Genomic DNA, 25906 nt, shown 5'->3' on the forward strand with positions numbered 1-25906 from the left:
TGGGAGGCTTCTCTTGCACAGCCTGTGACGCTCAGGACAAAGCTCAAGCAGGACAGAAATGCATCTCAGCAGGCAAATGCAGTGCTGCTGTCCCTGCCCCACGGGCCAGGCTGGTAATTCCCTTGTCTCACAGGTGTGTAGCAGAGACAGGCAATCCCAGCTGTGGGCACTGCCTGTGGTTGCAGGACGTGATTCCACATCTCTGAGTGATGAACAGAGCCAGGAAATAAATCATCTCACTCCCAGTGGGAGAAAAGCACATTGCCCGTTGTGTCCCCTGTCCTCACGCTGTCTGCCTGGTGTGGCTCCAAGCAGGGATGTGGGGTTTGGGTTTGGTTTGTGTTTGCAGTGTCCAGCTCGGGCTGCTGCAGCAGGGAACTGCTCCCTTGCAGGCACAAGGTGAAAACACAACAAGTGCAAGAGCAAGTGCTGGGGAGGGCTGCTGCCTCCCTCCTGGGGCTCTCTGCTGCTGGCAGAGGCACCCAGGGGTGTCAGGCCTCCAACAGGGACTCCCCTGAGCAGAACTGAGTTTTAAACCTGTGTTTTCTGTGCTTCTGGGAGCACACTGGAGAGGGAAGGAGCTGCTCAGCACTGGGACAGGCTGTGACAGCACCAGCAAAGCCACTGGGCTGCACTGGGGCTCCTTCCCAGCCCACACTGGGGAGGCAAACCCTCCCACAGGGGTTCTGTTTTCCCCAGCTGCAGAGGCAGTGTACATTTAATTTGTCTCAGGTTTAAGATGACAAAGTCTCTTTGATGTGTAGCATTTAGGAATTGTGTTAGCATCCTTCTGGGGAGCCCTCCCTTGGTGTTTGGGTGGTTTGCAGTGCTAAGTAGGCTGCCACCATCCCAGGGAGCTGTCACGCACCCTCCCTGCTTTATCAGAGTCTCAGAGCTGTCAGGCTGTGGCTCTTCAGAGGAATTGCTAATTAATTCACAGGCCCCAGACTGAAACTCCACAGAACTGTGTGTGCATACGTGATTCTGGTCCCTAGACAGGCTGCTTCAGCTGATCATCAACACAGCCTGTCTGAAAAGGAACAACAAACCCCTTTGGGGAGGATTTCCTCCGGCCAGCCACCCCAGGAGGGGCAGGCTGGTGCCCCTGGCAGGAGCTGGCAGCCTGCCCGAGGTCCAGGAGCTCCCTGTGCCTGCAGCACCGTGCCAGAGCTGGATTTTAGAGGGCTGTAAAGCACCCAGCTCTGCAGGGCTCAGGGGAAGAGCGAGGAAGAAGAGCTGCTGTCAGCTGGGACATGGTGGGAGATCACCCTGGCAGGAGGGAGCAGGAGGTGGCAGGGAGGCAGGAGCACTGTGTGCCCACTGGGGACAGCTGCCAGGGCACTGCTGTGTCAGGGGATGCCCAAATGTGGCAATTCCTGGCAACTCCCTTGGCAGAGCCACAGGGCAAGGACCAAAACAGTTTTTCACTTTTCTAAAGAGAAGAAGAAGGGTTTAAGGAAAAGAGAACTCGTGTTCACAGGTCCCTGTGCAGAGGAGAAGTGACTAAACTGCCTGTTCCAAAATCCCCTTCCAGACTGGCCTGGCAGTTTGTGTAGCACGTTCACATTTAGGAATGTCAGGCAAGCAGCAGCCTGAGCTAAACTGGGACCATCACAGGGCCTTGGAAAGCTGCCTGCAACCCACCAATTCATTCATGAGCAGACTCAGGGCAGAGCAGGGGGCAGCCTGCAGCCAGCGGGCTCTGCTGCCTTCGTAATTAGCTCCTGAGCTGAGCTTTAAACAGAAACACAAAAATAAACAACGGGACATTCAGAAAAAGGACCATGTTCCAGCTCCCATATGGCAAATGGGGCCAAAGTCTGCTCTGAGACATGTGAGCATGACCTTCCCGAGGACACCGTGGTGGCCAGGACAGAATTTGGGTCGCAGCACTGCAGTTTGGGTGCTGTGGGATCCAGGCAGTGGCTGCACAAGGACACTGGTCCTGCCTGCACCCTCCTGCCCTGTGCTAACCTCACCTCACCAGGGGCACTCTCTCCCTGTTTCTAGGCTCTAAACCCATTTATCCCATGTGCTGTGGCTCTAACACTGCCATCCCTCCAGCTGAGGAGCCAAATCTTCAGCTCTCTGCATTTGGTCTTCGGAAGAAAATGATTTTTTTTTTTCCTAACAGAACACATCGACCAAAGTTTTATTTCTTACAATCTCCCTAGTTACAAATTCTGTGCCCAGTGTTTTTGTGCCTGGACTTGAGTGGCACTGCTCACTTAGAACTTCTCCTCTGTGATCAGCCAGTGACAGCAGCTGCCAGGATATAAATGGGTGCAGCTCTGCTGATTTCGCAGATGTGCCAGGGAAGTGACCCGTACATTTGAGTCCCTGCCACACATAAAGGCTATGGTAAAGGGCAGGATCAGAATCTGAATGAAGAGAAAACAGTTTTAGGTCTAGAAGTAGGCTGAGAAAGAAAGCAGTGAGCCCGCAAGCTCTGCTTTGATCATTTAGCCTTTACAGATTTGTGACAAATTGTTTTTTCTGCATGAATCTGAACTGATACAGATTTACATGAGTGGTTAAAAAGTAATACCAATTGGGAAATAAAATCCCTAACAGCACCACAGAAAAGCAATAAACTTAAGAAGCAGTTAGGCAGACAGAAGAATCCTTTACAATAGGGAAAAAATTAATAACAGAGAAAAAGAGAGGTCGGACACTTGTAAAGCTGGTTGTGGCAGGCTGAAAGCAGGGAATCCAAAAAGCCATTAGAAAAAAGACATGAAGAATCTTGTAATAATATCCTGGGGAACATGCTTGCTTCAGATTCAATGCCTTTAAGACCACATGGTGTGTCCTGTGACTCTTGTTTAATGCCTAATCCTTCCGGAACGATTGGTAGAGAACTTGTGTTGGTATCAGCACAGTGTCCTCAAGGAAATAAATCTGGACTTGACATCAAATTACATATTTTGTACCCAGGACATTCCAGTGCTTTCCTAACCTGGTGTATGCAGAGATCTGCAGCCAGCAATTCTCTGGAAGTCAGTGCAGGAGGAAGAGTTTCATTTTCTCCCCCAGCTGCTTCTCATTTGAGAGGTGAGGACAAGCCCTGTGAGCAAAGCCCTGCCCATCCCTGCCCGTCCCCTGATGCTCTGGAGCTGTGAGCCTGCAGAGCTCCAGGCTGCCCCGGGCACCCCGGGGTGTCAGTGCTGCTGGTGTGCAACAGGACACCCTCTGCTCACTGGAACTGAGCTGCCAGAGAACCATTACAGCTTCTCCCCACTGGCCTGTTCCCCTGCTGTCCTGCTTTAGGGACCCTGCTTGCAGAGAGACTTGAACAATTGTACTGGTTAATGGAATGGATTTTGGCATTAGTGCAAAATATAAACCCTCAGTATCAAATATTAAATTATTCCTGATTAATTCTTTTATGAGCTCGGACTTGCAACTGATTTAATACTCCTGGATAATTACTTCTGTTATAACTGTGCCTTTGATTTTTAATTAACCATACAAAGTTTCTCATTCAAATCTAATATTACCTTTGTTAACAATGTCAACTCTCTGTTTAGAGATTCTGCTCGCATTAAACTGTATGCTGAGAAATTAAAATCTGCTTTTCCTCAACTGTGTGAACAGATTCTCTACCAGGCTTATTTATTCTACATAATTATCTAGGAAATACTGTTTCTGGTATCCTGAGCAGTGCTGTCTGCCAAGCAGCCCCTGTCCTTGGACAGCACTGCTCTGTGCTCCCCTCATCCAGCTCACACAAATCCCGGACTGGGGGGGCTGGGAGGAACCTCAGATCCACCCCAACACCCTCCACTATCCCAGGCTGCACAAAAGCCAAAGCACAACATTTTCAAACCTGTGTGTCTTTACTCACCTAAATTCTTCTTTACAGATGTAATTAAGTGAATTTCCTCCATTGAAATTCAGTCAAAGTGAGCTGCCTGGGAGCTGCCTGCTGAGCAACTTCAGCGATCAGGCTCCTTGAAATTCAGAGTCTGGATGTGGGTCTGGGTGTCACACTTGAACCATTCACATCAGAACCTGGTCCTTGCTTTGAAAATGTCAGGATTTCTACTTTAACACCTTGTAATTAGATTCACATTTACCCACAGAGAGGTTTGTGTCAGTCTTTCAAAGGTTTTGGCAGGTCCACACACCTCAAAGAGACACAGCCCCTGGGAGTGTATGGCTTAATGGAAATGATTGGTAAAGCTCCCTGTGATCAAATTAAATGGTTTGTTTTTTTCACTATCTACCATTTTTACAAAGGTTATTCTCAGAATATTGGGCATTCTCCTGTTTGACCTGTTAGCTAAATGCAGCTGTGCAGAGCAAATCACCCAACTGCAACCTCATCTCCTGTTTGTTGGCTCAGCTCTCCTTCATTCGGGAGCTTTTCCATCCTAATTGTTGAGCCCCTCAGAGGAGCAGCCTTGCACTCAAGGGCTCTCTGCCCTTCTTATGTTAAATAACTTTGCTTTTAGGGAGGACAAATTCAGACTTTTGCCATCCAAGTCACGTCCTGGCATTTTTCAGCCTATTTTGCTGTTTGTGACCCCTGCCCTCGTAGAGACGAGGTTCAGAACAAGTTTAAGGAATTGGGCAGCAATTACCAAGTGTGGAACCAAAGGACTCACAGAGGAAGGAGAGCTGACCTCGACACTGACTCCTGCTCCAGCCACAAGCACCCTGAAAAGGCTGGGGAACACTTCTGACCTCTGACTAAGCTTCTCTGTGCTTAGCAAGAGATCACAATCCTGCAGCCTGCAGGGTATTGGGCAACTGCAATGCAATCCACTCGCTGCTGTGATGAGGCACATATTAAAAAATATATAAATACATCTATATAATGTATTAAAAACTAAGTATGTGAGTGCTGCTGATTGTCAATTCTCACAAATGCTAAAGGATTCCTGAGAACTTACAAAGATCTGGCAAAATTTTTAGACATTTTAAAGCTTCCAGCTATTTTCCATTAGGATTCTCGAAGGAGTTCAACTGAGGATCAAAAGCTTTGCAGAGCAACATGAAAAATGCAAACACAGGAATGATGTGCTGCTGCTCCCCCTCCCCAGGCTGGCACCCCAAGGCACTGAGATCAGGAACATCAGGGCTCAGGCTGTGCCCTGACTCTGCCCAGCCACTGGGCACACCTGCCTGCATGCCAGAGAAAAGGATGCTACAGCTTATTCCATGCTTAAAACCAAGGAAATGGAGTTTAAGAAAATAATTATGTGGTGCTTGAGGAAATATGGAAATGACCACGAGCTGCTGCATTTAACAGACTTCTTGAAATTAAATTATTTGTATTCAAATATGTGCAAAACCAGTGATCATTTTTGGTTTTGATCAGCTCAACCTGTTCTTTGGGGAAATTAATTTGATGCTCTGGGTATAAACACTCTTTCAAAATGCTCACCGTGAAGCAATGTTTTCCTCCTGCTCTCCTCAGCACCAAAGCAATTTTCAAAGCATTCCCATTGATAACACAAACAAAACAGAGGAACCATTTCACGAGGAGGACCAGGAACTGCAATCAGAGAAGTAACACTTAAAGCACAATTTAATCCATGTTCAGCAGCAGGCCACAGGTGGGTGGAGAAGCAGGAACAGGTATTTCTGCCTGCTGGAGGCTGCAGGGGATGCAGCAGAGCTGCAGCCCAAGGAGGTGTGCTCAGCACCCCCCCGACCCAGCGAGGGCAGAGAGCAGTGCCAGGAGCTCACCTGCAGGGCGGGTACCACCCCCCCTGACCCAGCGAGGGCAGAGAGCAGTGCCAGGAGCTCACCTGCAGGGCGGGTACCACCCCCCCTGACCCAGCGAGGGCAGAGAGCAGTGCCAGGAGCTCACCCACCCAGTTCAATAACAGGGAAAACACCTGGAGCCTCCCAGTGCTGGTGGGATCCTGCCAGAGCCCTGCCAGCTCCAGGGGCAGCACCTCTGGGTCCTCCCAGGCAGAGCTGCTCAAAGCAGCCCAGAGCACCAGGGGACTTTAAACCCTCATGGCTGAGACTTGGGCCAGAAGGTGTGACTGAGATCCAGATCCCTGCTGGGATGAGCAGAAATCAGAGCCCAGGAGGGCTGGAGGGGAGGGAGCCCCTTGTCCTGCAGAGGCAGCAGCAGCAGCACAGCTCCGTGGCAGGGCTGTGGAAGGGCAGCTGTGGAAGGGGAACTGATGGAAGGGGAGCTGATGGAGCTGTGGAAGGGGAACTGATGGAGCTGATGGAGCTGTGGAAGAGGAGCTGGTGGAGCTGATGGAGCTGTGGAAGAGGAGCACAGCAGAGCTTCCCCGAGGCACCCCTCCTGGCTGCCACAGCCCTCTGCTGAGCCCCTCTGCCCTCCCCAGCTGCCCTGGCTGCTGCTGGGCCCCAGGGAGTGAGGAGCACTGCTGCCAGCGGGGCACAGTGCACAAATCCCAGCGGGATGGGGCTCTGAGGAACGCAGCTCGAGCTGCTTATTTCTAGCATCACTCTCACTACATGGTTATGGCAATGGGAAGGTGCCAGCAGCTCACAGCCCTGCCAGCAGACAAAGAACTCAATGTTAGAATTTACTTTAAAAGCTTTCTGAGCAATCACACACAGCAAAAGCACACTGACACCAGTTCTATCCAACCACTGTAAGCACATGTACCTTTGGTTAAAACAATGCTTATTTCCAATGCAATACCTGCTTGTAAGCCTTCAAACACAATGCACAGAGCTCCATTATTAAGCTTAGAACTTGTTAATATCTCACCAGATATATTTTTCTGTAGCTTAGGGAGTTATTCTAGACAAGCATTAGTACACAACCATTGTTCTATTTGTAGTTACTTTCTCCTTGTGTCATTTTTCTGCTGACAAATCTCATGTCTGCTGCTTAGCTCTAATCACAGTTCTGCTGTCTCTGACCCTGCCTTTTGCAGCTTTCCCAAACCCTCTGATTTTAAGGATTCCCACAATTCCCCCTCTCGGTTCAAGTAAAAAAACCCCTTGTTTTTGGAAGCACAGCTCTGGCTGAAGGCTCTCGGGGCTGAGCAGGACCCCTGCAGGGAAAAGGGGCCAGGCCACGTCCATCTCTGTCCATCTCTGATCTCCACAAAAGCAGAGAGTGGAACCCCAACTTCTGCCTTCCCATCTAGCACAGGCCTTCATTTCCTTCCTAGCTGCTCTCTAATGTCCAGAATTATCAGTAGCAATATCCTCATTCATTTTCTTTCAATCCCTTCTGTAATTGCTTGGGGATTTCAAGTGCTGCCAATGTTGGGGTCATTATTAACCCCAGGCAAAATATGCATTGGACGACCACAAACCTTGGTTCTTGCCTTGTTACCATAGTTACACCTGACCAAGAGGTGACACCTGAACTCTGTCTTCAGGCTCTAAGTAAGTGATGAAGAACCAAAGAATCTCAGAAAATGAACTGACAGTGTTTGAAGAAGAAAAGGTCAAGCACACTCATGGGAAAATCTCAAAAATTTAAGCTCACACTATTAATTTCTATAAACAACTTGTTATCACCCTGCCTACACGGATCTGATGAGATTATTCTTGCCAGCTCTTGATCATGATACTGTGCAAGTGCATATTGAAAAGCTCTGCCTTTGATCACAGGGAGCACAGCTATTACAGATAATGTACACACTGCACGCCTACTAATCTTATTCTGATTTTTCCTGGGAAATGAGCAGTTCTGAAATATGCATCTCAAATCAGGAAACTTCCAGGATCACAGAACAAGCAGAAAATAGGCATTAATTGATGTTAAAATTTGACAAAATGATTAATACCGATATTCACACCCCCAGATTTCTCCATCTGTCAAAATATTACAGCGATTCCAGCAGTTCAGATGTAACTGCTGGGCCTGAACACAAAAGTTCCTGCTAAAAGTTCCATGAGCACTTCAGAGAGCAGTGCTGTGCCAGTGCCCACCAGGGGTGCTTTAATTCCTGTGTGCAAACATCCTCCTCTGGGAGCTAAGGGATGATGGCAAAGCTTGCTCTGCCAGCCCACGGGTCTTACACAGAACAAACAATGGGATTCATTTCCTTCATCTTCACTGAAATGACACTGAAGCCCCAGGGATGTGTTTTAGTGACAGAACACAGGACATCTGTGCTGGGAATTTTTACAGCTGCTGGAGAAGGTGCTGAGGTTGGCAAAGGCTTTTCCCCGTATTCCACAGCTGAATTAAAGGAGTGCCAAGTGCAGCAGTCGGGAAGCAGGACTGAGAGCAGCCAGGCACTGTCTGCCACGCAGTCTCCACTCTCCTTGAGGTGTGACATGTGTCACTTCACTCCTGTCACACAGTGTTTCATGCTAGCCTAGACCTGAATTCTGAAACAAGAAAAAACAACTCTGTAATCATACACGTCAAGTCAGATTTCTTCCCAGCATGGAGGAGATGATGGGCTCTGAAAGCACAACTCAAAAAGTCACTCTGCAGAACATGGACACTCTTGGCTTATTCTGTGCTTGCAGAATTGTTGTTGTTTTGGGGGTTTGTTTTAATTAAAGCTAAATAAAACCAAATAATGTACCAGAAAATCGTGGATCATTTCACCTGATGTCACCGTTCCTTTTGATGTTCAAAATTCCTTTGGCTTCTTTCCTCCACACAAACCACGCTCCTGGGTGTCTGAGTGCATCTCAGCCTCTCGGTCTGGAACTTCAGTCTTCAAAAAGCGGAGCAGGAGGAACTTCTCCAGCCCCAGATAAATCAGCCTGGTGGCCATGTGGCCCCAGTGACTGCAGAGGAGCTCTCCCTGTGCCCTGGAGATGTCAGATCTGCACCCCAGAAAGTTTGTAAATCCTACAAAGTTTGTATTCTGCACAGACCCGTGTTCCTGATAAAGCAGATCTTTTACAACACATCTTGAGGGGCAAATGTGGGTGCCATGAATCTGAAAAGCCAAGTGCCAATCCTGAGCCAGCGTGCTTGTTTTCCTGAACAGCTTTCAAGGACATTTACCATAAATCTGTGAAAGGAGAGCTACTTACAGGTCTGGGATTTATAGAAAGTGCTGCCTATTTGTGCTCTGTCTTCTGTCAATAGCATTAAGATTTGCAGTTTGCACTGAATTATCCAATGACCTAAATCCTAGCAAGCTATCAAAATCAGTTTCCAGATAAAGTCATGCTGGAGTTTGATACATTTATCAGTGCCAGACACACAGCACCGCTTACAAGCACGGCAATTTCTCAAGTCTTCTTCGGCAGCACACAAAAGGGAGGTACAAATGAATTACAGCCTATTCACTCCAGTGGTTTAAAATAATTATCACCCATTGAAACAAAGTAATGCAATTCCTGCCTCCTGATTTCACACAAAGTCCTGCTGTAATGAGGCACTGTTTATTTACCTAATGTAAAGCATCCAAATCTGATGCTGCCAGCTCCAGAATGATTTATTGTTCTTCCATTATGCTAAACACTTGGGCTAGATCATGCCTCGTTATACAAAATGTAATGCATTGCCATCAGCTGAGCAGGGGCTGTGCTGATGCCAGCACAGTCTGTGGGGACAGCCAGGCTGTGGCAGGGGACATTCCCTGCCCTGACTCCCCCCAACACCAGGGCAGCCCTGCTGGAGCAGCACCCAGCTCCCCTCCTGCCCAGGGCATGTCCTGCACGCCCAGCTGCCCTCAGATTTACCAGCACAGCCACCTCTCCGGGGGACAGGGGACAGGGATGGCCTGGGACACAGCAGGCACTGCTGGGAGCCACCTTTGGGTGCCAGGGGACAGGGATGGCCTGGGACAGGGCAGGGCACTGCTGGGAGCCATGGAAGCACAGAAACACAAGTGGCTCCTGCACATGTGAACAAGGAGAAACCAGAACGAGCAGACACATCCCTGCAGGGCCAGCAAGAGGCTCCTGGTGTGTTTTGGTCCTTCTGGTCCAATGCAGAATGGATTCCAAGGGGCTCCCAGCAGCTGAGGCCCTGGCAATGCCCATCTGGTGGCATTGCAGGCACTGCTGGGCACGCAGAGCACAATTAAAGCCTCCAGCAGACACAGCCTGCGAGAGCCAAACTCCCCCCAGAGGCTCTGAGATGTGCACTGAAGGCTCTGGGTGCTCTGGAGTTTTGGGTGGAACCCAAGGCTTTCAGACAGATCAAAGAGCAAAGCTCCAGGACATAAAAACATCCCTCTCATCCACCTGAGGGAAAGACTGTCCTCAGGAGGGAAAGAACAGCTTTCACTGAAAAAATCCTACACTGACAATTTAAGTTTTGTAAGAGCCCGTGAGAGATTTTGAACAGCTTTTGGAGCTTTCTAAACTCTGCAGTCTGCCTTAAGCTAGCTTTATGTTGCATAAACACTTGCTTTCAGATTTATTATTATTATGAAAGATACAACATGAGTATAATAAATGATTGTGGTATTAAAGCACATTTTACAGCATCATCCTGAGTGCTGCTTCCTTTAATGCTCTGCTTACATGGCATGGAGGGATTTGCTCTGAAACTGTGTTAGGATGGATGGATAGAACTCACTAGCACAGCCCAGGACATTTTTTCTCTTATCTCTGAACAATTCTTAATCATTCCCAGCCCTGTGAAGAATACACTCTCGGTGTTCAGGTACAGAGGTGTCCGTGCTGGCTGGCTGCTCTGCAAGGAAGGGGTTGGGAATTCCAGGGAATGTGGGAATAAAGATTGGCCCTGCTTCCATTCCTGTGCCTTTGGCTCGTGCTTGCAACAGTGCAGCCACAGAGCCAGGGCACAACAAGGGCCAGCAGGTGGGTAGAGGGGCTCTGAACAGAAGGAGGTGTCCTTACAGTGGGAGAGAAATGAATCATTGGAGCCTGGCCTTTGGATACAAGATTTTATCACCCCTCTGATATGTGCACGGAGAGCAGCAGGGGCTGGGGTGGCTGAATTCCCTCAGGAGGGAGGGAATGGCCCTGCCTGGGGTGCAGGGAGATGTGCTGGGGGATGAACTGCCCATCCCAGGGTGCAGGGAGATGTGCTGGGGGATGAACTGCCCATCCCAGGGTGCAGGGAGATGTTCAGGGATGAACTGCCCATCCCAGGGTGCAGGCAGAGGCTGCTCAGGGATACCTGCCCCTCCTGGGCCATCCTGGGGTGCAGGGAGAGGTTCTGGGGGCACAAACCTCCCAGCTCCCGTGGCAGCACAGCTCAAACAGTGCTGAGATGGATCCTCCTGGCTCTGGCTGCCAGGTAATGCAGAACTTGTGTTTTGTATTCAAGCTGCAGATTAAATGAGCTGTCTAAAACCACTCTGACCCTGCATGTTTACTGGAAAAAAAATTTTAAAACTTCAGCTTGAAGGACTTCTTCCAAATAATTAATCTTCTTGAGAGTACTAGGCAGAATTTTGGTATGCAAAGGTAACACATTTCTTTTGATTCTTACTGTCTCCTGGCTTTTGTTTTGTGGGTTTTTTTCCCTACTAGGAAAATACAATGCAATTTTCTAGGAATACTATTCTGAAATTATGCAAGATACCCATATTGTACACTAATAATTCACACCATCAGATAACACAAAGACTGAGGCTATACAGCTTTTTGAACAAATGAGTTTTGGCTCCCCGTTAGTAAATGTTGCTACCGACTCCCTGTTTCCCTCTGCTCCTCCCCATAGTTAATCTACCTCTGATTGCTGAAACGTTCCCTACAGACAGACAAATTGTTTGGGTTAACTTAAAGCATTTACATTAGTTTTTCATTTGTGACTGTTTCAATTAGCAACGTCATCTATTTCTGAGAGCTTTTTACTTTTAAATAATTAGGGTTTACCCAAGAGGTTAGCACAAAAGAAGCATTTGAAATGCTAATCCACCACCTCAGACAAAACTGTTCCAGCAAATTTAAAACCCGGTTGCTTCTTAAATATATTGCAGAATGCATTAGTGTCCAGAGCACACTGCTAACCTGCGTGCAGCACAAGGAGGGACCAGTGCAGCCCAGGAATGGGAATGTGCAGAGCCTGCCCTGGGCTGAGGCTGGCTCAGGGCTCCTTCCCCGGGCACAGAAAGGGCCAGGCGGGCTGAGTGCCCCTGCCAGGAGCACACCCCGGCAGGAAACGTGCCCTGCACCATCAGCTGTACACAGCAAGCCTGGGAATGACACACAAAAAGTGCCTTTTCATGTTCCCTTTGTCAGCCAGGCCTTTTACAGCCTTGTCACTCACACACACATACACACACATATATATTTATATTTAATGCCAGAGCAATTGCATTTCTTCTGGAACATATTTATTTTTCTAACTACATTCAAACCCAGACCAGAGGAAGAAGCTGTTGCTTTGGTGCAAACCATGCCTTATCTCTGGATTTAGTGCTTACACTCCTTTTCTTCCTATATTTGATGCACTTGGACCCAAACCATGAAACACATGCTCAGCCTAAAGAGCTGGAAACACTGAAAATGTGCTGAAATTAGGCAGCTGTGCTAAAGGCTCCTTCTGTGCCACGTACCTGGTGGCTACCGTGCCTTTTGCCAAAATGCAATTAAGGAGTTCCACTTCTGGCTCACTGCCTGGGGTGGCAGCAGGCTCTGGGCTCTCCCCACAGCTCCCAAAAAGCCACCACGAGGTGCAGGTGCCACTTGGAAAGGCTGCACGGGGCAGCAGATGGAGGCACAGCCGTGCCTGGAAGTTTCCCTGCTCCTGAACCTCCAGAAGTTTTCCTTCCACGCAGTGAGAGCAGACAGAGAGATTCCATCTCCTCCACTGCGCTGCTCTGGCAGAGCACAGGGCTTGGCCCCTGCCTTGTGCCTGGGAGCGGATTTGAAAACAGGCAGAGAAGGAAATTTAGCAATAATAGCTGATTTTTGCATTCAGGATGTATTTGTGATTGTTGCTGGTTTTCCCACCCTAGAGACAGGTGATGGATGGAGAGCTACTCCTGAATTCAAAGACAGGTTGGAGGCTCACTCTGGATATTATATTGCCCAAATCCTGCAGAATTGATGCAAACTCTGCTCCTGGGTGCCTGAGAAGTGGCAAAGCCCCCACCATGGGGCCAGAGTCCCTGCTTTGGTGGGGTGCTGCCTGCAGCCCCAGCCCTGGGGAGGGGGAGCCCTCAGGACACTGCCCTGCTCTGCTCAGGTAACGCTGCTGAGCTTTCCCTGTGCACACGTCCAGCCTCTCCTAAAGGCGAGTGTTGCTACAACAGCCTGTTCTGCTGTCTGATACAGAGCATCTGAGTTTATCTACCTCCCCCTCACACCTGGCACACCTTCATACACCCCACTCCCTGTCACGGTGTTCCACACAGAGGCTGCTGCTGGCAAAAGGTGCTCCCAATGGAGAGCAAAGCAAAACTATAATCACAGCACAGCCTCCCTTCATCACTGGGGTTATTATTGTTTAATTTTGCAGGTGCTGAACGCCTGTCCATGGGGGATGCACAAGCACTGGAAAACAAGGGCAGAACACTTGACTTCCACACACGTTTAAGAGTGAGGTCGCTGCTTTTGCAGCCAGAGTAAAAAATCGGTCAGCAAGGAGCGCTTTGGAAAAGAGGGAGATTCCAGAGATTTCAGATTTCAGGCTCTTGGGTGGTGCAGGGCAGGGAGAGGTTCGTGTGTCCCTGTGGAGCTCTGGGGTAGCAGGTCCAGCTGCTCAGAGCTGAGCCCTGCAGAGCAGAGGCACCGCTGGAAGAGTCTGCGGCAGAGATTTGGGGGATGAGGGCAGGAATGAGCCTCATCCCAGCAAAAGGGAAAAGGGCTGCTCTTCAGGGGCCCAGAGAGGAGCTTTAGGATTAAAGTGGGCAAAGGAGAATACAAACTAAATGTGGAGGAATGTTTCCTAACAAACACCTGACTGTAAAATCCCGGCAAGAGCACAAACCTCCCCCCGGTCCCACTCATGCCAGCAAGGAGCAGATATTTAAAAACACACAGAAGAGAAAAAATCACTGAAGGCTCTGACCCACTGCCTGTATTTCTGGAGTGGTTTCCTTACAGGCTTCTAAGACACTAAAATATGCCCCCAAACGTACTGCTGAACATTCTGCTCTGTGCCACAGGGATGCAACACGTGCTGTCAGGATTTCCCAGGCCTGGAAACTTATCCCCAACCACACAGCTTTGGCCCTTGCAGACAAGCTGATGGGAAGAAAGTCCACCCAGAAAAGGTTTTCTGGCTGTGTGAAGGGATGCAAACCTTGGTGGGGCCCGAGCTGGCTGGCAGCCCCTTGTGCACCCTGCCCCTCTCACCAGGGAAACAGAACCCCTTTATCAGAACCCCCAAACTGCAGGGCTTCACACAGGACACGCCAGAGTTATCTCCTGTCCTCACATCCTTTCACTGCATTTCAACTTGAGCACGTTAATGTATCTTGAATTAATTTTCTTGGTGTTAAAGTGCAAACTGGGCTAATAAAAGTGACACATTGACTTTTTCCAGAGAGTGATGTTCAGCTTACGCAGAATGGCAGCATAAATGAAAATTAGCCTCAAGACAATGTTAATTACATTTTATCCATTAGTAGGAGGGTAATTGAGCCACTCATTTTCACTGCAAAGAAAACCCTTCTGGCTTCATAAAGGGAAACTATGTGTTTAATGTGCAAATTAAAGTCTAACAATGGAAAAATTTGCAATAGAAAGAAAACCAAAATGCAGGTAATGTATATCTATATTATATTGCAATGACCATCTTGGACATAATCCGCGTTACTGCCCTCTTGCTGAGCTGAGAGAGACTTCAAAATGCATGACAGAACCCAGTTATCTGAAGAATCAGCCAGGAATTACTGACATGAACATGAAATATCCTGGCAGACTTGACTGAACCAAGAAAACACTATACATGTTGCTGACAGTGCTATTAGAACTAATACTGCTCATAAATAACAGCTGCAGAAAATGGTCCTTGCTGATTTTAAAGTCTTCCCACCCATTTCCATTAGATCTGCACGTGGCTGGGAAAATGCCATTGGGTTATTCTGAGACAGAAAATGCCCCCAGACAGCTGCAGGCATCTGGGGAGATCTGAGCAGCCCCTGGAAACCAGGGAGCACGTTCTTTTTCAGGACCTGTAGCAACACGTGTTCTGACAGCTGTTAGCACTTGCATTCCTAATGGGAGTTTTGACAAACACAGGATACATTGATAACAGTATATTTTGCTCTCTGGACTGCTGGAAACACCTTGCTGTTTATCTATATTCCATGATATCCTATTGCCTTTGGACCTTCCATGGCTAAATAGCAAGATTTTCAGTTCTGGATATTAAACTGTCGTTTATTAAACCACCATTTTCATCAGCAAATAAAGTGTAGGTGGAACAAGACTTAGTTGCAGATAATATTGTGGATTATCTGCCCACTGGGCTCAGTGGAATCCAGGTCAGACCCTTGAACTTTCCGACCCCAGGAGCAGCATCTGGGCAGAGATACACGGAATTCAGAATTCCTGCTTCTACAAAAGCCAAAATATATTCCCTTACTCAAAAATAATAATTTTTAAATCAACCTTTATCATAATATTACCATGAACACTGAAAAGGATTATCTTATTACAAAAATGAAATTACTTAAATTTACCCTCTTTATTGTTTCCCAGGGAAAAAAAAAGAGGCTTTTTTATTTCATTGTGGATGAAGCTGCTATTTGCATTTAAATGAAGACATCTGAAGAAGAGGAGCTAGAAAGTTAGTTGTTTTTTTTTTTCTTTCAGAATGGGATTTCATGTCAGTATTCTATAATGCAAACCCAACTCCACTTTCTGCTTCATTAAATAGTCTGTCACAAGCTGCTTTCCAAAAAGCTGTCATGGAGAGTGAGGTGCTCTGATTATTCCCAGCAGAGGCTTTGTAACGGTGGCAACACAGCAGAGTTGGTATCCCCTGAACACCTGACTTCAGCAAACAAATGAGGTGTTTCCATGCTTGCTGTACAGCATGGATTTCTTAAATTGACTTATCATAATTGGCACACCTAAACAATCTTTTTTCTTAATGCTCTGATAGAAACAGGCTGGTATCAATGGGACTTGGCTGACAAGGCACTCCAGCACGAGCACTCTGAAAAGCAGCTGGACACAGAAATAAATGCTCATGCCACACTGAGGGTGTTGGAAAGGAAAGCAGGCAGAGCACCACACTGCCCCACTGACACCTGTAGGAAATTCCATTTTCCTAGTGGGAAGGAGGATTCCATGGACTGGGACTTCCCTCCTGCGTTAAATCCCACAGCGAGGGACACGGGGGTTCCAGGCTGGCCCCAGTGTGGGAGGAGCAGAGCCCAGATCACCAGGTCACCAGAAACCAAGCCTAAAACATTTATGTTTTTTACAATAAGAAATTCATAACTCATCGGCAGACCACAGAACAGAAAACACAGCCATAACCTATAAAATCTGGCTTTTAGTGCCTCTGCCCAGCCAAGTCCCCAAAGGAGGAGAGCTGTGGTTTTTGGATGCCAGCTGCAGCACAGATCTGTTCTTTTCTGCTCCTCTTTACCACAAAATTAGATGTATACTTTTACATATTTTTACATATGTTCAGCTTTTTTCCTCTCTGTTTTAAATGTTGAAATGCTTTGTTTCCCCCCTCATGTCTAAGCTTTCCACTTTTTTTAGTGGTTGCTGTTATCACCTTATCAGCAAAGAGCTATATACATATATTAGATTGTACCCAGTTCTGACAAGGAAACTTAACTCCATTTTCTGACATCTTTTTAAGATCAAAGAGAAAATACACATGTGAAAACAACACACCTTCATTTCACTGAAACAGGGAGAATTATTTTTAATTTCAAAGCTGGTTTGCCTCACAAATATTACAGCCAGAATTTGGAATTTTTACCCTGAATTACAATGGAAAGTCTCATCACTATAGTGTGTTGTCTTTCTTTATTGAACTATGTACGTTTCATATTTCTATGTAACACCACAATTATTGGGTTTTACAGCCAGGTGGAACATTTGAAAGTCCAGCGAGTTATTTTCAAATTGTCTGGGCTGATTTTCAGGCCAGGTTTAGAGTGGTTTCAATATTGATGCTCCCTCTGTTTGAGCTGATGGGTGTAGGAAATAGAAGTTTAGCATTGCAGGAAAACGTCACTTTGAACTGAAGCTCCTGTGTCTCCAGGGGAGTAATTCTGCAGAATCCCACTCCAGGGTAGTGATTCTGTTATTTTATGATAGAACTACTAGTAAGTGGTATGAAAAAGAACCAGACTTTTTTTATTTAACATTTACATTTCTTATATGCCTATAATTTAGTCTCTTTAAATGTCAAGCTTTTTAAATGAGCACTTTCCACATTTTGAAGTTGTTGGGTTTTTGAATTCTCCTCACAATTAGAAATGACATCAGTGATTATAAAACATTAGGTATTCCAAAATCTCAGCTGTACAGATTTCCTGTTTTACTTTTTCCTCATCCCTTCTCTGAAGGTCACAATAAAAGTGAAACAGATGTGCTGTTATAAAATCTATCTTTGCATTCAGGAAATGTTGAATTCTGAGATCTCTGGGTGATGTGGGTCCGTGTCCTCTCCCCTCGGGCACATCTCTGCTGCTCCTGGCAGCCCCTGGGAGCCCTGGGAACACCCCGGGCACAGGGGAGCCTCGGGAGCTCCAGGAGTGACTCAAAATCCATGGGAATCCTCCCAGCTGGCTGCTCTGCTTCATCCCTGCCTGTCCAAACCGGCACCATCATCATCATCATCCCTCCTGCCCAAACACCTTCATCCCTCCTGCCCCAGCTCCATCCTCTCCTCCCCTCTCGCTCTGGGGCACAGCAGCCCCCAGCCCCGGGGACAATCACCCCTCAGAAGGGCACAGGGGACACACCTCAGCTGCCACCTCTGCTGGGCCCTGGTCACTCCTCATCCTCTGCCATCCTCCCTCTCAGGACATCTCACATAGCAAAAGGAATTCTTACATCCACTGCCTGGAAGAAGGATGGAAAAGTCAGAGAATAATTCTCGTAATTGACTACTCTTCTTACTACTTGTAATCTAGAGGAAATCTAATTAATTCTACATGAAGAACCACTATTCTGTGGTGAAGTGTAATTCCTGATCTCTGGGGCTTCAGCTTACCAGTTGTCAAATTATCCAATTACACACTTGTTAAAATCCATTTTGGGGAGATTTTCATGGCTCGTAAATAAATAATTTCAAAATCTTAAAAAGAAAAAAAAAAAGAAAGAAAGAGAAGCCCCCAGCCCCCAAACAGTACCTCAGAATTAGGAAGAACATCTAAAAATAATGTCAAGAAGCTGCACAGAGAGATCCCAGCCTGGCTGCTCCAGCAGCAGCACTGTGGTGAAGATCTGTTTCAGCAGGAGAAATGCTCTGCTTCTCCTCCAGCAATGCTTCACCCAAACCCCTCCTCTGAAGGGAACCAGGTAAGGCAGCACCCCCTCCCTCAGGCCAGAAGGGAAACATCTGTCCATGAGCACAGCAGCTGGAGGGGGGGAGCAGAGCCCGAGGCAGGGACAGCGCTGCCCTGGGGCCAGGCCAGGGCCACCGAGCTGGGCTGGCCCAGTGACACCCGAGAGCCACAGGAGCTGCCAGCCCCAGCAGGGCTCAGCTGCAGCCCTGCTGCCCCCACATCTGGAGCCCTGCTCCTCCCCACATCTGCAGCCCTGCTGCCCCACAGCTGCCCCCACAGCTGGAGCCCTGCTGCCCCACAGCTGCCCCCACATCTGGAGCCCTGCTGCCCCACAGCTGCCCCCACAGCTGGAGCCCTGCTGCCCCACAGCTGCTCCCACATCTGGAGCCCTGCTGCCCCACAGCTGCTCCCACAGCTGGAGCTGTGCTGCTCTCACATCTGCAGCCCTGCTGCCCCACAGCTGCCCCCACAGCTGGAGCCCTGCTGCCCCCACAGCTGCTCCCACATCTGGAGCTGTGCTGCCCCCACAGATGCAGCCCTGCTGCTCCCACATCTGGAGCTGTGCTGCTCTCACATCTGCAGCCCTGCTGCCCCCACAGCTGCTCCCACAGCTGGAGCCCTACTCCTCCCACAGCTGGAGCCCTGCTGCCCCCACATCTGCCCCCCCCATCTGGAGCCCTGCTGCCCCACAGCTGCTCCCACAGCTGGAGCCCTGCTCCTCCCACATCTGGAGCCCTGCTGCCCCCCCATCTGGAGCCCTGCTGCCCCACAGCTGCCCCCACATCTGGAGCCCTGCTGCCCCCCCATCTGGAGCCCTGCTGCTCCCCAGGCTGCTCCCCACAGGGCACACCAGACAGGAACCAAAAATTATCAAATTATAAAATAATTACAAGACCATAATTCTAAAAACCTAGTTCAGCACCCAATTATTTCTGTTTTAAACTCAGAACATTTGTAAAAACAGTGGCTTTACAGTAGTGTGAAAACAGGCCAGGATTTCTAAATCTTGTGTCTATTGCCATGAAGGAGGGAGAAGTTCTGGTGAAACCTGCTCTAAATTCAGATCTGCTGTGTTTTCCTGGTCCTTCTACATTCCACAGCTCCAGAGCAACACCAAGACTGTCAGGGTGAAGGACTGGGCTTGTCTCAAACCCAGTTCAGTCTAATCAAAGAAAACACATGTAGCTGACACTTCAGAAAGAACAGCTCCTGTGCAAAGCCATTTCTCTCAGGCTGTAATTCGTAAGGACAACACCCCTGTGCTTGTTCCTGCTCTCTTGCAAGGACCTTCACCTCTTGGACACTCCTGGGGACACCAGAGCTGCCACAGCCCGTGCCTGGCCCATCCTCTGGGTGCAGAGAGGTGCCAACGCCACAGGCTCTGAGAAAGCCTGAATGATTAACATCTACATACAGGGAAAATGTCTTGCAGCTTCAGATCCCTGTGATTCAATTAATTCCTGACCCTCAGATTCTTCCACGTCAATGAAACACTTTCTGCCATCAGCTGTGCTGCTGCCTGCAGTTGCAGGATGTGGAACAGGAGCTGGCCTGAGTCCCACCCTGCACAGAGATTGATTAACAAGCCCTGCAACACAAAGTCCTTGCAGTGGAAGCTGCCTGAGCACGAGAACCAATCCATAGGGGAAGTTTCTGGGTGCGGGCAGGGCTGGGAGAGCCAGTGAGACAATCTGTTCCCCTGGAGCGCCACAGCAACATTCCAGAATCGGAATCAGACTGATCCAATATCCCAGAAATAAGCCAGGGAAAAGCTGTCAGGAATGACCCTGGAACAGACTACTCAAATGTGCTGATATCAGCTGGGAAGGCATCATCCATACAGAAGTTTGAACTATTAAACAGAAGCAGCAGATAAACCTAAGGATGCAGAAAAAAAGAAATGGAATGAAATGTCACAGTGAGAAGTTTCCCCGTGGGGACTGACAGTCAGAATTTCAGCCATTGGGATAAAATCTCCATCTGAAACAACAGAGCAGCAGAAGGATCTGGCTGTGACACTGAGTCACAGGACAAGTGTGTGCCAGTGCAGGGAACGAGCCCTGACCAACGCTACAAAAACCCAGGAAACAGAACCCAGCCTGGCATGCATCTTCTGAGACAGAGAACAAAACATTCCCAGGACATGAACACTCAGACAACGCTGGCAAGAGACATTATCTGGCATTCTGACATCATCTGGGATGTCTAGTTCCCAGAAAGGTGACTCAAAATCAGAGCTGGTGGGTGCTGAGACATCACTGGGAGAATGGCAAGTCTTATGGTGTGAAACTTGAAGTCCTTGATCTGTCTAATTTCAGGAAGCAATAGGATGTATTTCTGAAAAGAAAATGGTTGCTGGCAACATCACAATGATCCAACGGTTTCTCCCTTTCTTAGGAGTGGATTTCATCTGTGATTCACTAATCATTTTGATTTAAAAAGGCTCCTTTTCAGCACTGGGTAACATTTTAATTAAATATTTGAAAACTTGCCGAATACTGTAATTGCAATTTAAAAGCTATGAATTAGGAAGGTAAAAGCTTTTATCTACTCTCTAGACATCTCTCTCTTTTTCATAAAGCTGTCAGTGGAAGTCTTTAGGAATATTCCCTGATTGAATTTGAGTAGGACAGAGGTTTGGCTGATGTGATCCTGCACTGCTCTGCTGCCAGGCAGAGCTCGGGCTGCTCCCAGCCAAAACAGATCCCCCCAAACCAATCTGTTCCTCTGGGGGAGGCTCACCTTCCAGAAAAGCTCAGTTTCACCCAGAAGCACCCTGAGGGTCAGCTCGGGGTGGATGGGGAGAGGAGGCTGCAGCAGCCCCAGCATGGCACTGCCATCCCTACCACAGCATGCACAGCTCTGTTTGACAATGAAATGTGTCGGGTACATGGATTTGTGAGGGCACCAATAAAAAAAGGGTATTTACAAAATCCCTCAGTGCCAGCCACTGCCGTGACAGCTGACCCCTGTAATTATTAGAAGTAATTGTAGTACAAATAAAGTTTCCCTTATAATAAATAGCCTCTTTACTGCCACAGCTGATTTTATTTATTTACCTGGTCTGCTTATACAGCTTCTCATGCTCACGGTAAGTAGAACAGTTTACTTCCTGTCAACATACTCATTAAAGTTTTAAAAAGAACATCAGGAGCAGGTTGAAACAATGAATTATCTAGAAGGAATAATGTTAAATTGGTGTTGAGGTTTTGGATACAATTTATTTAATAGGACTGCCAGAAACAAGACTTCTGAGAAGCCAAAATGTGTCTAATGGGTCTGAGGAGAGGAGCGTGTTCCTTGGCAAGAGGAGAATGGGTCAGGTCAGCCTTGCTTTGACAATGCTGGGACACAGCAAAACAGAGCTTTTAACCAAATACCATTTGAAACATGATATTTCATGTCTGCACGCTGTGCACTGTAACAGATTCCTGTTCAACACATAAAGACCTTTACTCTTTACAGCTAGTGATGGACCTGACTTACAGAACAGACGTTCCCCCGTGGTTCACTCAGTCCCAGCTCGGGTGGCACTGCAGGAACGCACACACTGGTGGAAAATGTTCTTTGGCTCCACCACCATCCCTCCCTGGAGGCTGCTGACCTCCAGGAGACGCAGGGGAAGGGCATCCTTGTTCCTAACAGCCCAGCCAAGCCTGTTCAGCCCCTTCACCAGCAGGTCACAAAACACCTCCCTGTTATTCCAGAGAAATAACACATTCTCTTCATTGTGCTTCTTTCTAAATGGAAGAGGAGAACTTTTTCGGTTTTTATTTTAATTTGCAAATTACAAGCCGGCTTTGCAAGGACCGCAGGGAGAGCTGGAGCATCAAACCAATCAGAGCTGGGTGCCCAGAAGGGCTGCACTGACTGATCCCTGCCTGGCCCCGAGCGCAGCAGGACAGAGATCTGGGGGTTCCTCTCACCTGGAGCTGCTCCTGACGCAGAGGAGGGGACACGGTTCCCAGGCTGCCCCTGCACTGCTGCCATCCCTCTTTGCCTCCTCCTTCCCCGCTCTCCCCACACCTCTGCCTTGCAAATGCCATCTCCTGATGGCTTTGCAGCTGCACCTGACCTTTGGGCACAGCGCTCTGTGCTGCTGCAAAATGGGCTTTTCTTCATCTTTAATGGAAATTAAGAGAGTGAGCTGATTTGTAGCAGCTGCCAGCAGAAGCTATTTTTGTTCTCAGGAGCTATATTTTGCCACTATATCACTTGATAATAAAGCAATCATGGCTCGTGGGCACATGTGAGGAGAGCTGTGGTTTCCTGCCACCACTGGAGCCACTGGGGAGGAAACCTTTTATCTTTTCAATTATGTATGGAGGGAGCAGAAACCCCAACAGCTCTCATTACGTAAATCTGATTGTTCTACAGCCTTAACCCTCAGCCAGAACTCGTGTGCCTGCACTCCAGGGCCCGGCTGACAGCAGAGCTGTACCTGCTGCCCTGGCCCAGAATATTCTGTGAGTCTGTGAAAGCCTCCTGCCCTGCCAGGGCACCAGCAGAGAGCTCCCAGGGCCTCCTCCTCCTCAGCAGAGGGGATACACAGCTCTGGTTTGGGAGCCAGCCCCAGCCCCAGCTGTCAGACACACCCTGCAATGAAGGCTCCAGAGAGAAAACGTGGTTTGGTGAAATAAAGAATCACAGGATCCGACCACTTGGGAAGTTGGTAAGTACAAATAACAAGAGCAGCCAGTTCTGGGAGTCTGAAAGTGCAGAGAACACCTTCAGTTTCAGCAATGGCATAATTAACTTGCTAGCACCAGGCAAGCATCCAGGTTACATTTTTTTAAATGCTCTGAGATTGATTTTTGTTTTTCTTTCAGTGCTAAATAGCATGTGTCAATATTTTCTAACAGATTGCCCGAGAACAGAATTGAGGCACAGCCAGACCTCACACAAGTGTGCTTTGACACTAACAACAAAGAAATGGGAAGGGGAGAGAAGAGGAAACACACCAATTGCTGACTGTAGGTGAAATGTGGGGATCTAACAGGCATTTTTTAGGTACAAACAGGGCTCAAGGATCAGGCAATTTTCAAGAACTGTAGTTTTCACTGTGCCCATGGGGCACCTGTTGGAATGCATTTCTGTAGAACAGGCAGTGGCTACGTACTGCATTTGTGCTGCCCAGCTAACCCAAACCAGTCAGGGCTCATGCCATCCCTGTTATTTCTTTTCTCACTCTCACATGGACACGGAGCCAGCACTCAGAATTTGGGAAAGCTGTCACTCAGCACCCAGCCCAAGGGAAGAGCACTCCTGATGCAGGGCAGAGATGCAGCACGGTGAAAGGAGCATCCCAGGAGTTGTGAGCAGGGGACAGGCCAGCAGCTCAGCTGCTGCCCCACAAGCCAGGCTGAGAGCAGCAGTGGCTCTCAGGGAAGCTGTGGCTCCCCCCAGGGCAGGACTGGCTCCCCAGGTCTCTGTGTCCCCCCCAGCTGCAGACACTGGGGTGCAGGGCAGCGCTGAAGCCCTGCAGAGCCCAACAGCCTTACCATGGCCAAGGGGAGAACTCCCACCAGCTCCTTCTGGCTGACGTAGATCTTGGAGATTCCCAGGTCGGATGTGGTGTCTCCAGGGTACTCCACCTGCCAGGTGATCAGCTGGGTCTCAGGCAGGTCAGCCAGCTCTTCAATTTCAAAATCAATCTGCATGATTTCAGAGGCGGGTCCCTCCGCACTGCAGCAAAGAAAGGAACAGAAATGTTCATTACATGACTGATAAGCCAGGAATATAATTGCTTTTATATTAATAAAACCTTGGATTAAGGCTCCTTCAAAGAGAGGATTGGGTGGGATGATGGATTTAATAATGAATTAATCATTTGCACTTGACTTAAGATTTCAGGTTATTTCCCACCAGTTCCAGTGGTTCAGTAACACTTTGTGACATGGTTCACTGTGCACTGCCCCATTTCACAGGGGGACAAACACAGCCAGATCAAAGGCACAACAGAGGCTGAAATACAGCCTAAACTGGCTCCCAGAGCCTCCCTTGGAGGAGCACACTGCATTTCCTCCAGGGCAAAGCAGCGTGTGAGCCAGCCTAAAGGGGATCCTCCTTCAAAGGGGAAACCACTGCACCAAAAGTATTTTCTGCCTATCAAAAAGACAGGCATGAAAGAAAGGTCAAAGCTCGGGATGGGGCCCATGAACAAGGGCAGCAGGGAGCAGAGCACTGCAAAAGTCGGAATTAATTTTTGGCTATACTGCTGCCTTGCTGTGAATGTCAGTGGGAAGCTCCTTTTGTCCTTTGCTAAACCAGGAATTACAGATAATCGAGCTTGTTGTGAGAAGGTTACAAAACTGGGTTCTTTCATGCCAGCCAGTCCTGCCAGGATGGATCCTTGAGTGAAACCCCAGAGCAGAGCAAAGCCTGGCTGTGACACTGTGGGGGCACTGGGGCTGTCCTTCCCCGGGTTCCAGGGCTGTCCCAGAGAATTCCACACAGCAGAAATGCAAAGGGAATTGATGCAATTCCTGTAAAGTTTGTTACAAAACAGCCACTGCATGGAAGGGTAGTGAAGATTCCACTGCGAGCTCCTTAGGCCAGTGGCATCGAGAGAGACAAGCAAATACTCAATTTCCTGTAGAGCTGCAGAGCAGTGTGGGATTTCCTAGCAGAGCACAAATCCAGGGGATGCTGAGGGGCTTTCACTCCTGCAGCACTGAATGCTGAACCAGAATATTTGCTTTTTGGTTCCTCCTTCCCTTCTCTCCCCAGCCCCAGAGCTCCCCCAGAGCACATGAGCTCATTTACACTCCCCTAAGCAGCAGATCCCCAGCAGTGCCAAAGTCTTTAAATAAAGTGGATTTTTATCCATATTTTTGCAGCGCTCCTGGGAACATGCAGCCCAGTAACGAACTGTCTTCACACCTAAACAGATTTTGGGTGGGGAAAGAAAAGGAGGAGGAAACTAGAAGATATTAAGAGAAGAGAAACCACTGAGTGAAAAATCTCCTGTACCAGACGGAATATACTTTTATATATATATCCATCTATATTTAAAGTAGCCAGAGAGAATCCTGATAATCTTTTAGTTTATTTTCACCAAGAAAAGATTGTCTGTCTAGTCTTTGCTGAATTCTTAAAAAATATCCACAACTCTGGTCTCAGGAGAGAGAATCCTTTTATTTGTGAGGGTTTTCTGTTCGTTTTAAGAAGCCTCTATATCTGAGTCAAAGTGCTGTGGCAGGAGGGACATTTGCATTCCTCTCCACATTTGCTGGGCAGACAGAGATCACATCTCTGCTGAATAAACAGCTCCTTGCAATGCAATAAACTCCTCCTGGGCTCTGACAGCACCTCTGGGACGTGCACGGGATGGGCAAGGGGGTCCTGCAGGGAGTGCAGAACATGAGCCACCAGCACCAGGGCTTTGTGTCCAAAAAGGAGCCAGAGGAGTCCTGGAACCTTATTTGAGTCAAGGGGGACCCCATGGGGTGTTTCCCATGGTCTCTCAAAATTTTGGAGGACGCAGCCTCCTTTTTATCCCAATTTTATCCTGGCCACATTTCCCTCTCTCTTTCCCCACTGGCTGAGGTACTCGAGGGGAACAGATTTCCCAAAACCCTTAATGCCTAAGACCCCTTCTAATGTATTTTCTTCTCCTTGTGCCAGTC

At 48.3% G+C, this 25906-nt stretch overlaps 1 protein-coding gene across 1 annotated transcript in view; it reads right to left on the reverse strand.

The window, feature by feature from the left end:
* Window positions 1-25906, reverse strand: part of TMEM132D (transmembrane protein 132D) — a 157287-nt gene that overhangs the window by 33219 nt on the left and 98162 nt on the right. Inside the window, exon 4 of the mRNA XM_030285621.3 lies at window positions 23780-23963. Within this exon, the coding sequence (XP_030141481.2) occupies window positions 23780-23963 (184 nt within the window). The remainder of the gene's footprint in view (window positions 1-23779; window positions 23964-25906) is intronic.

The sequence above is a fragment of the Taeniopygia guttata genome, chromosome 15 (assembly GCF_048771995.1).
Source record: "Taeniopygia guttata chromosome 15, bTaeGut7.mat, whole genome shotgun sequence".
NCBI lineage: Eukaryota > Metazoa > Chordata > Aves > Passeriformes > Estrildidae > Taeniopygia > Taeniopygia guttata.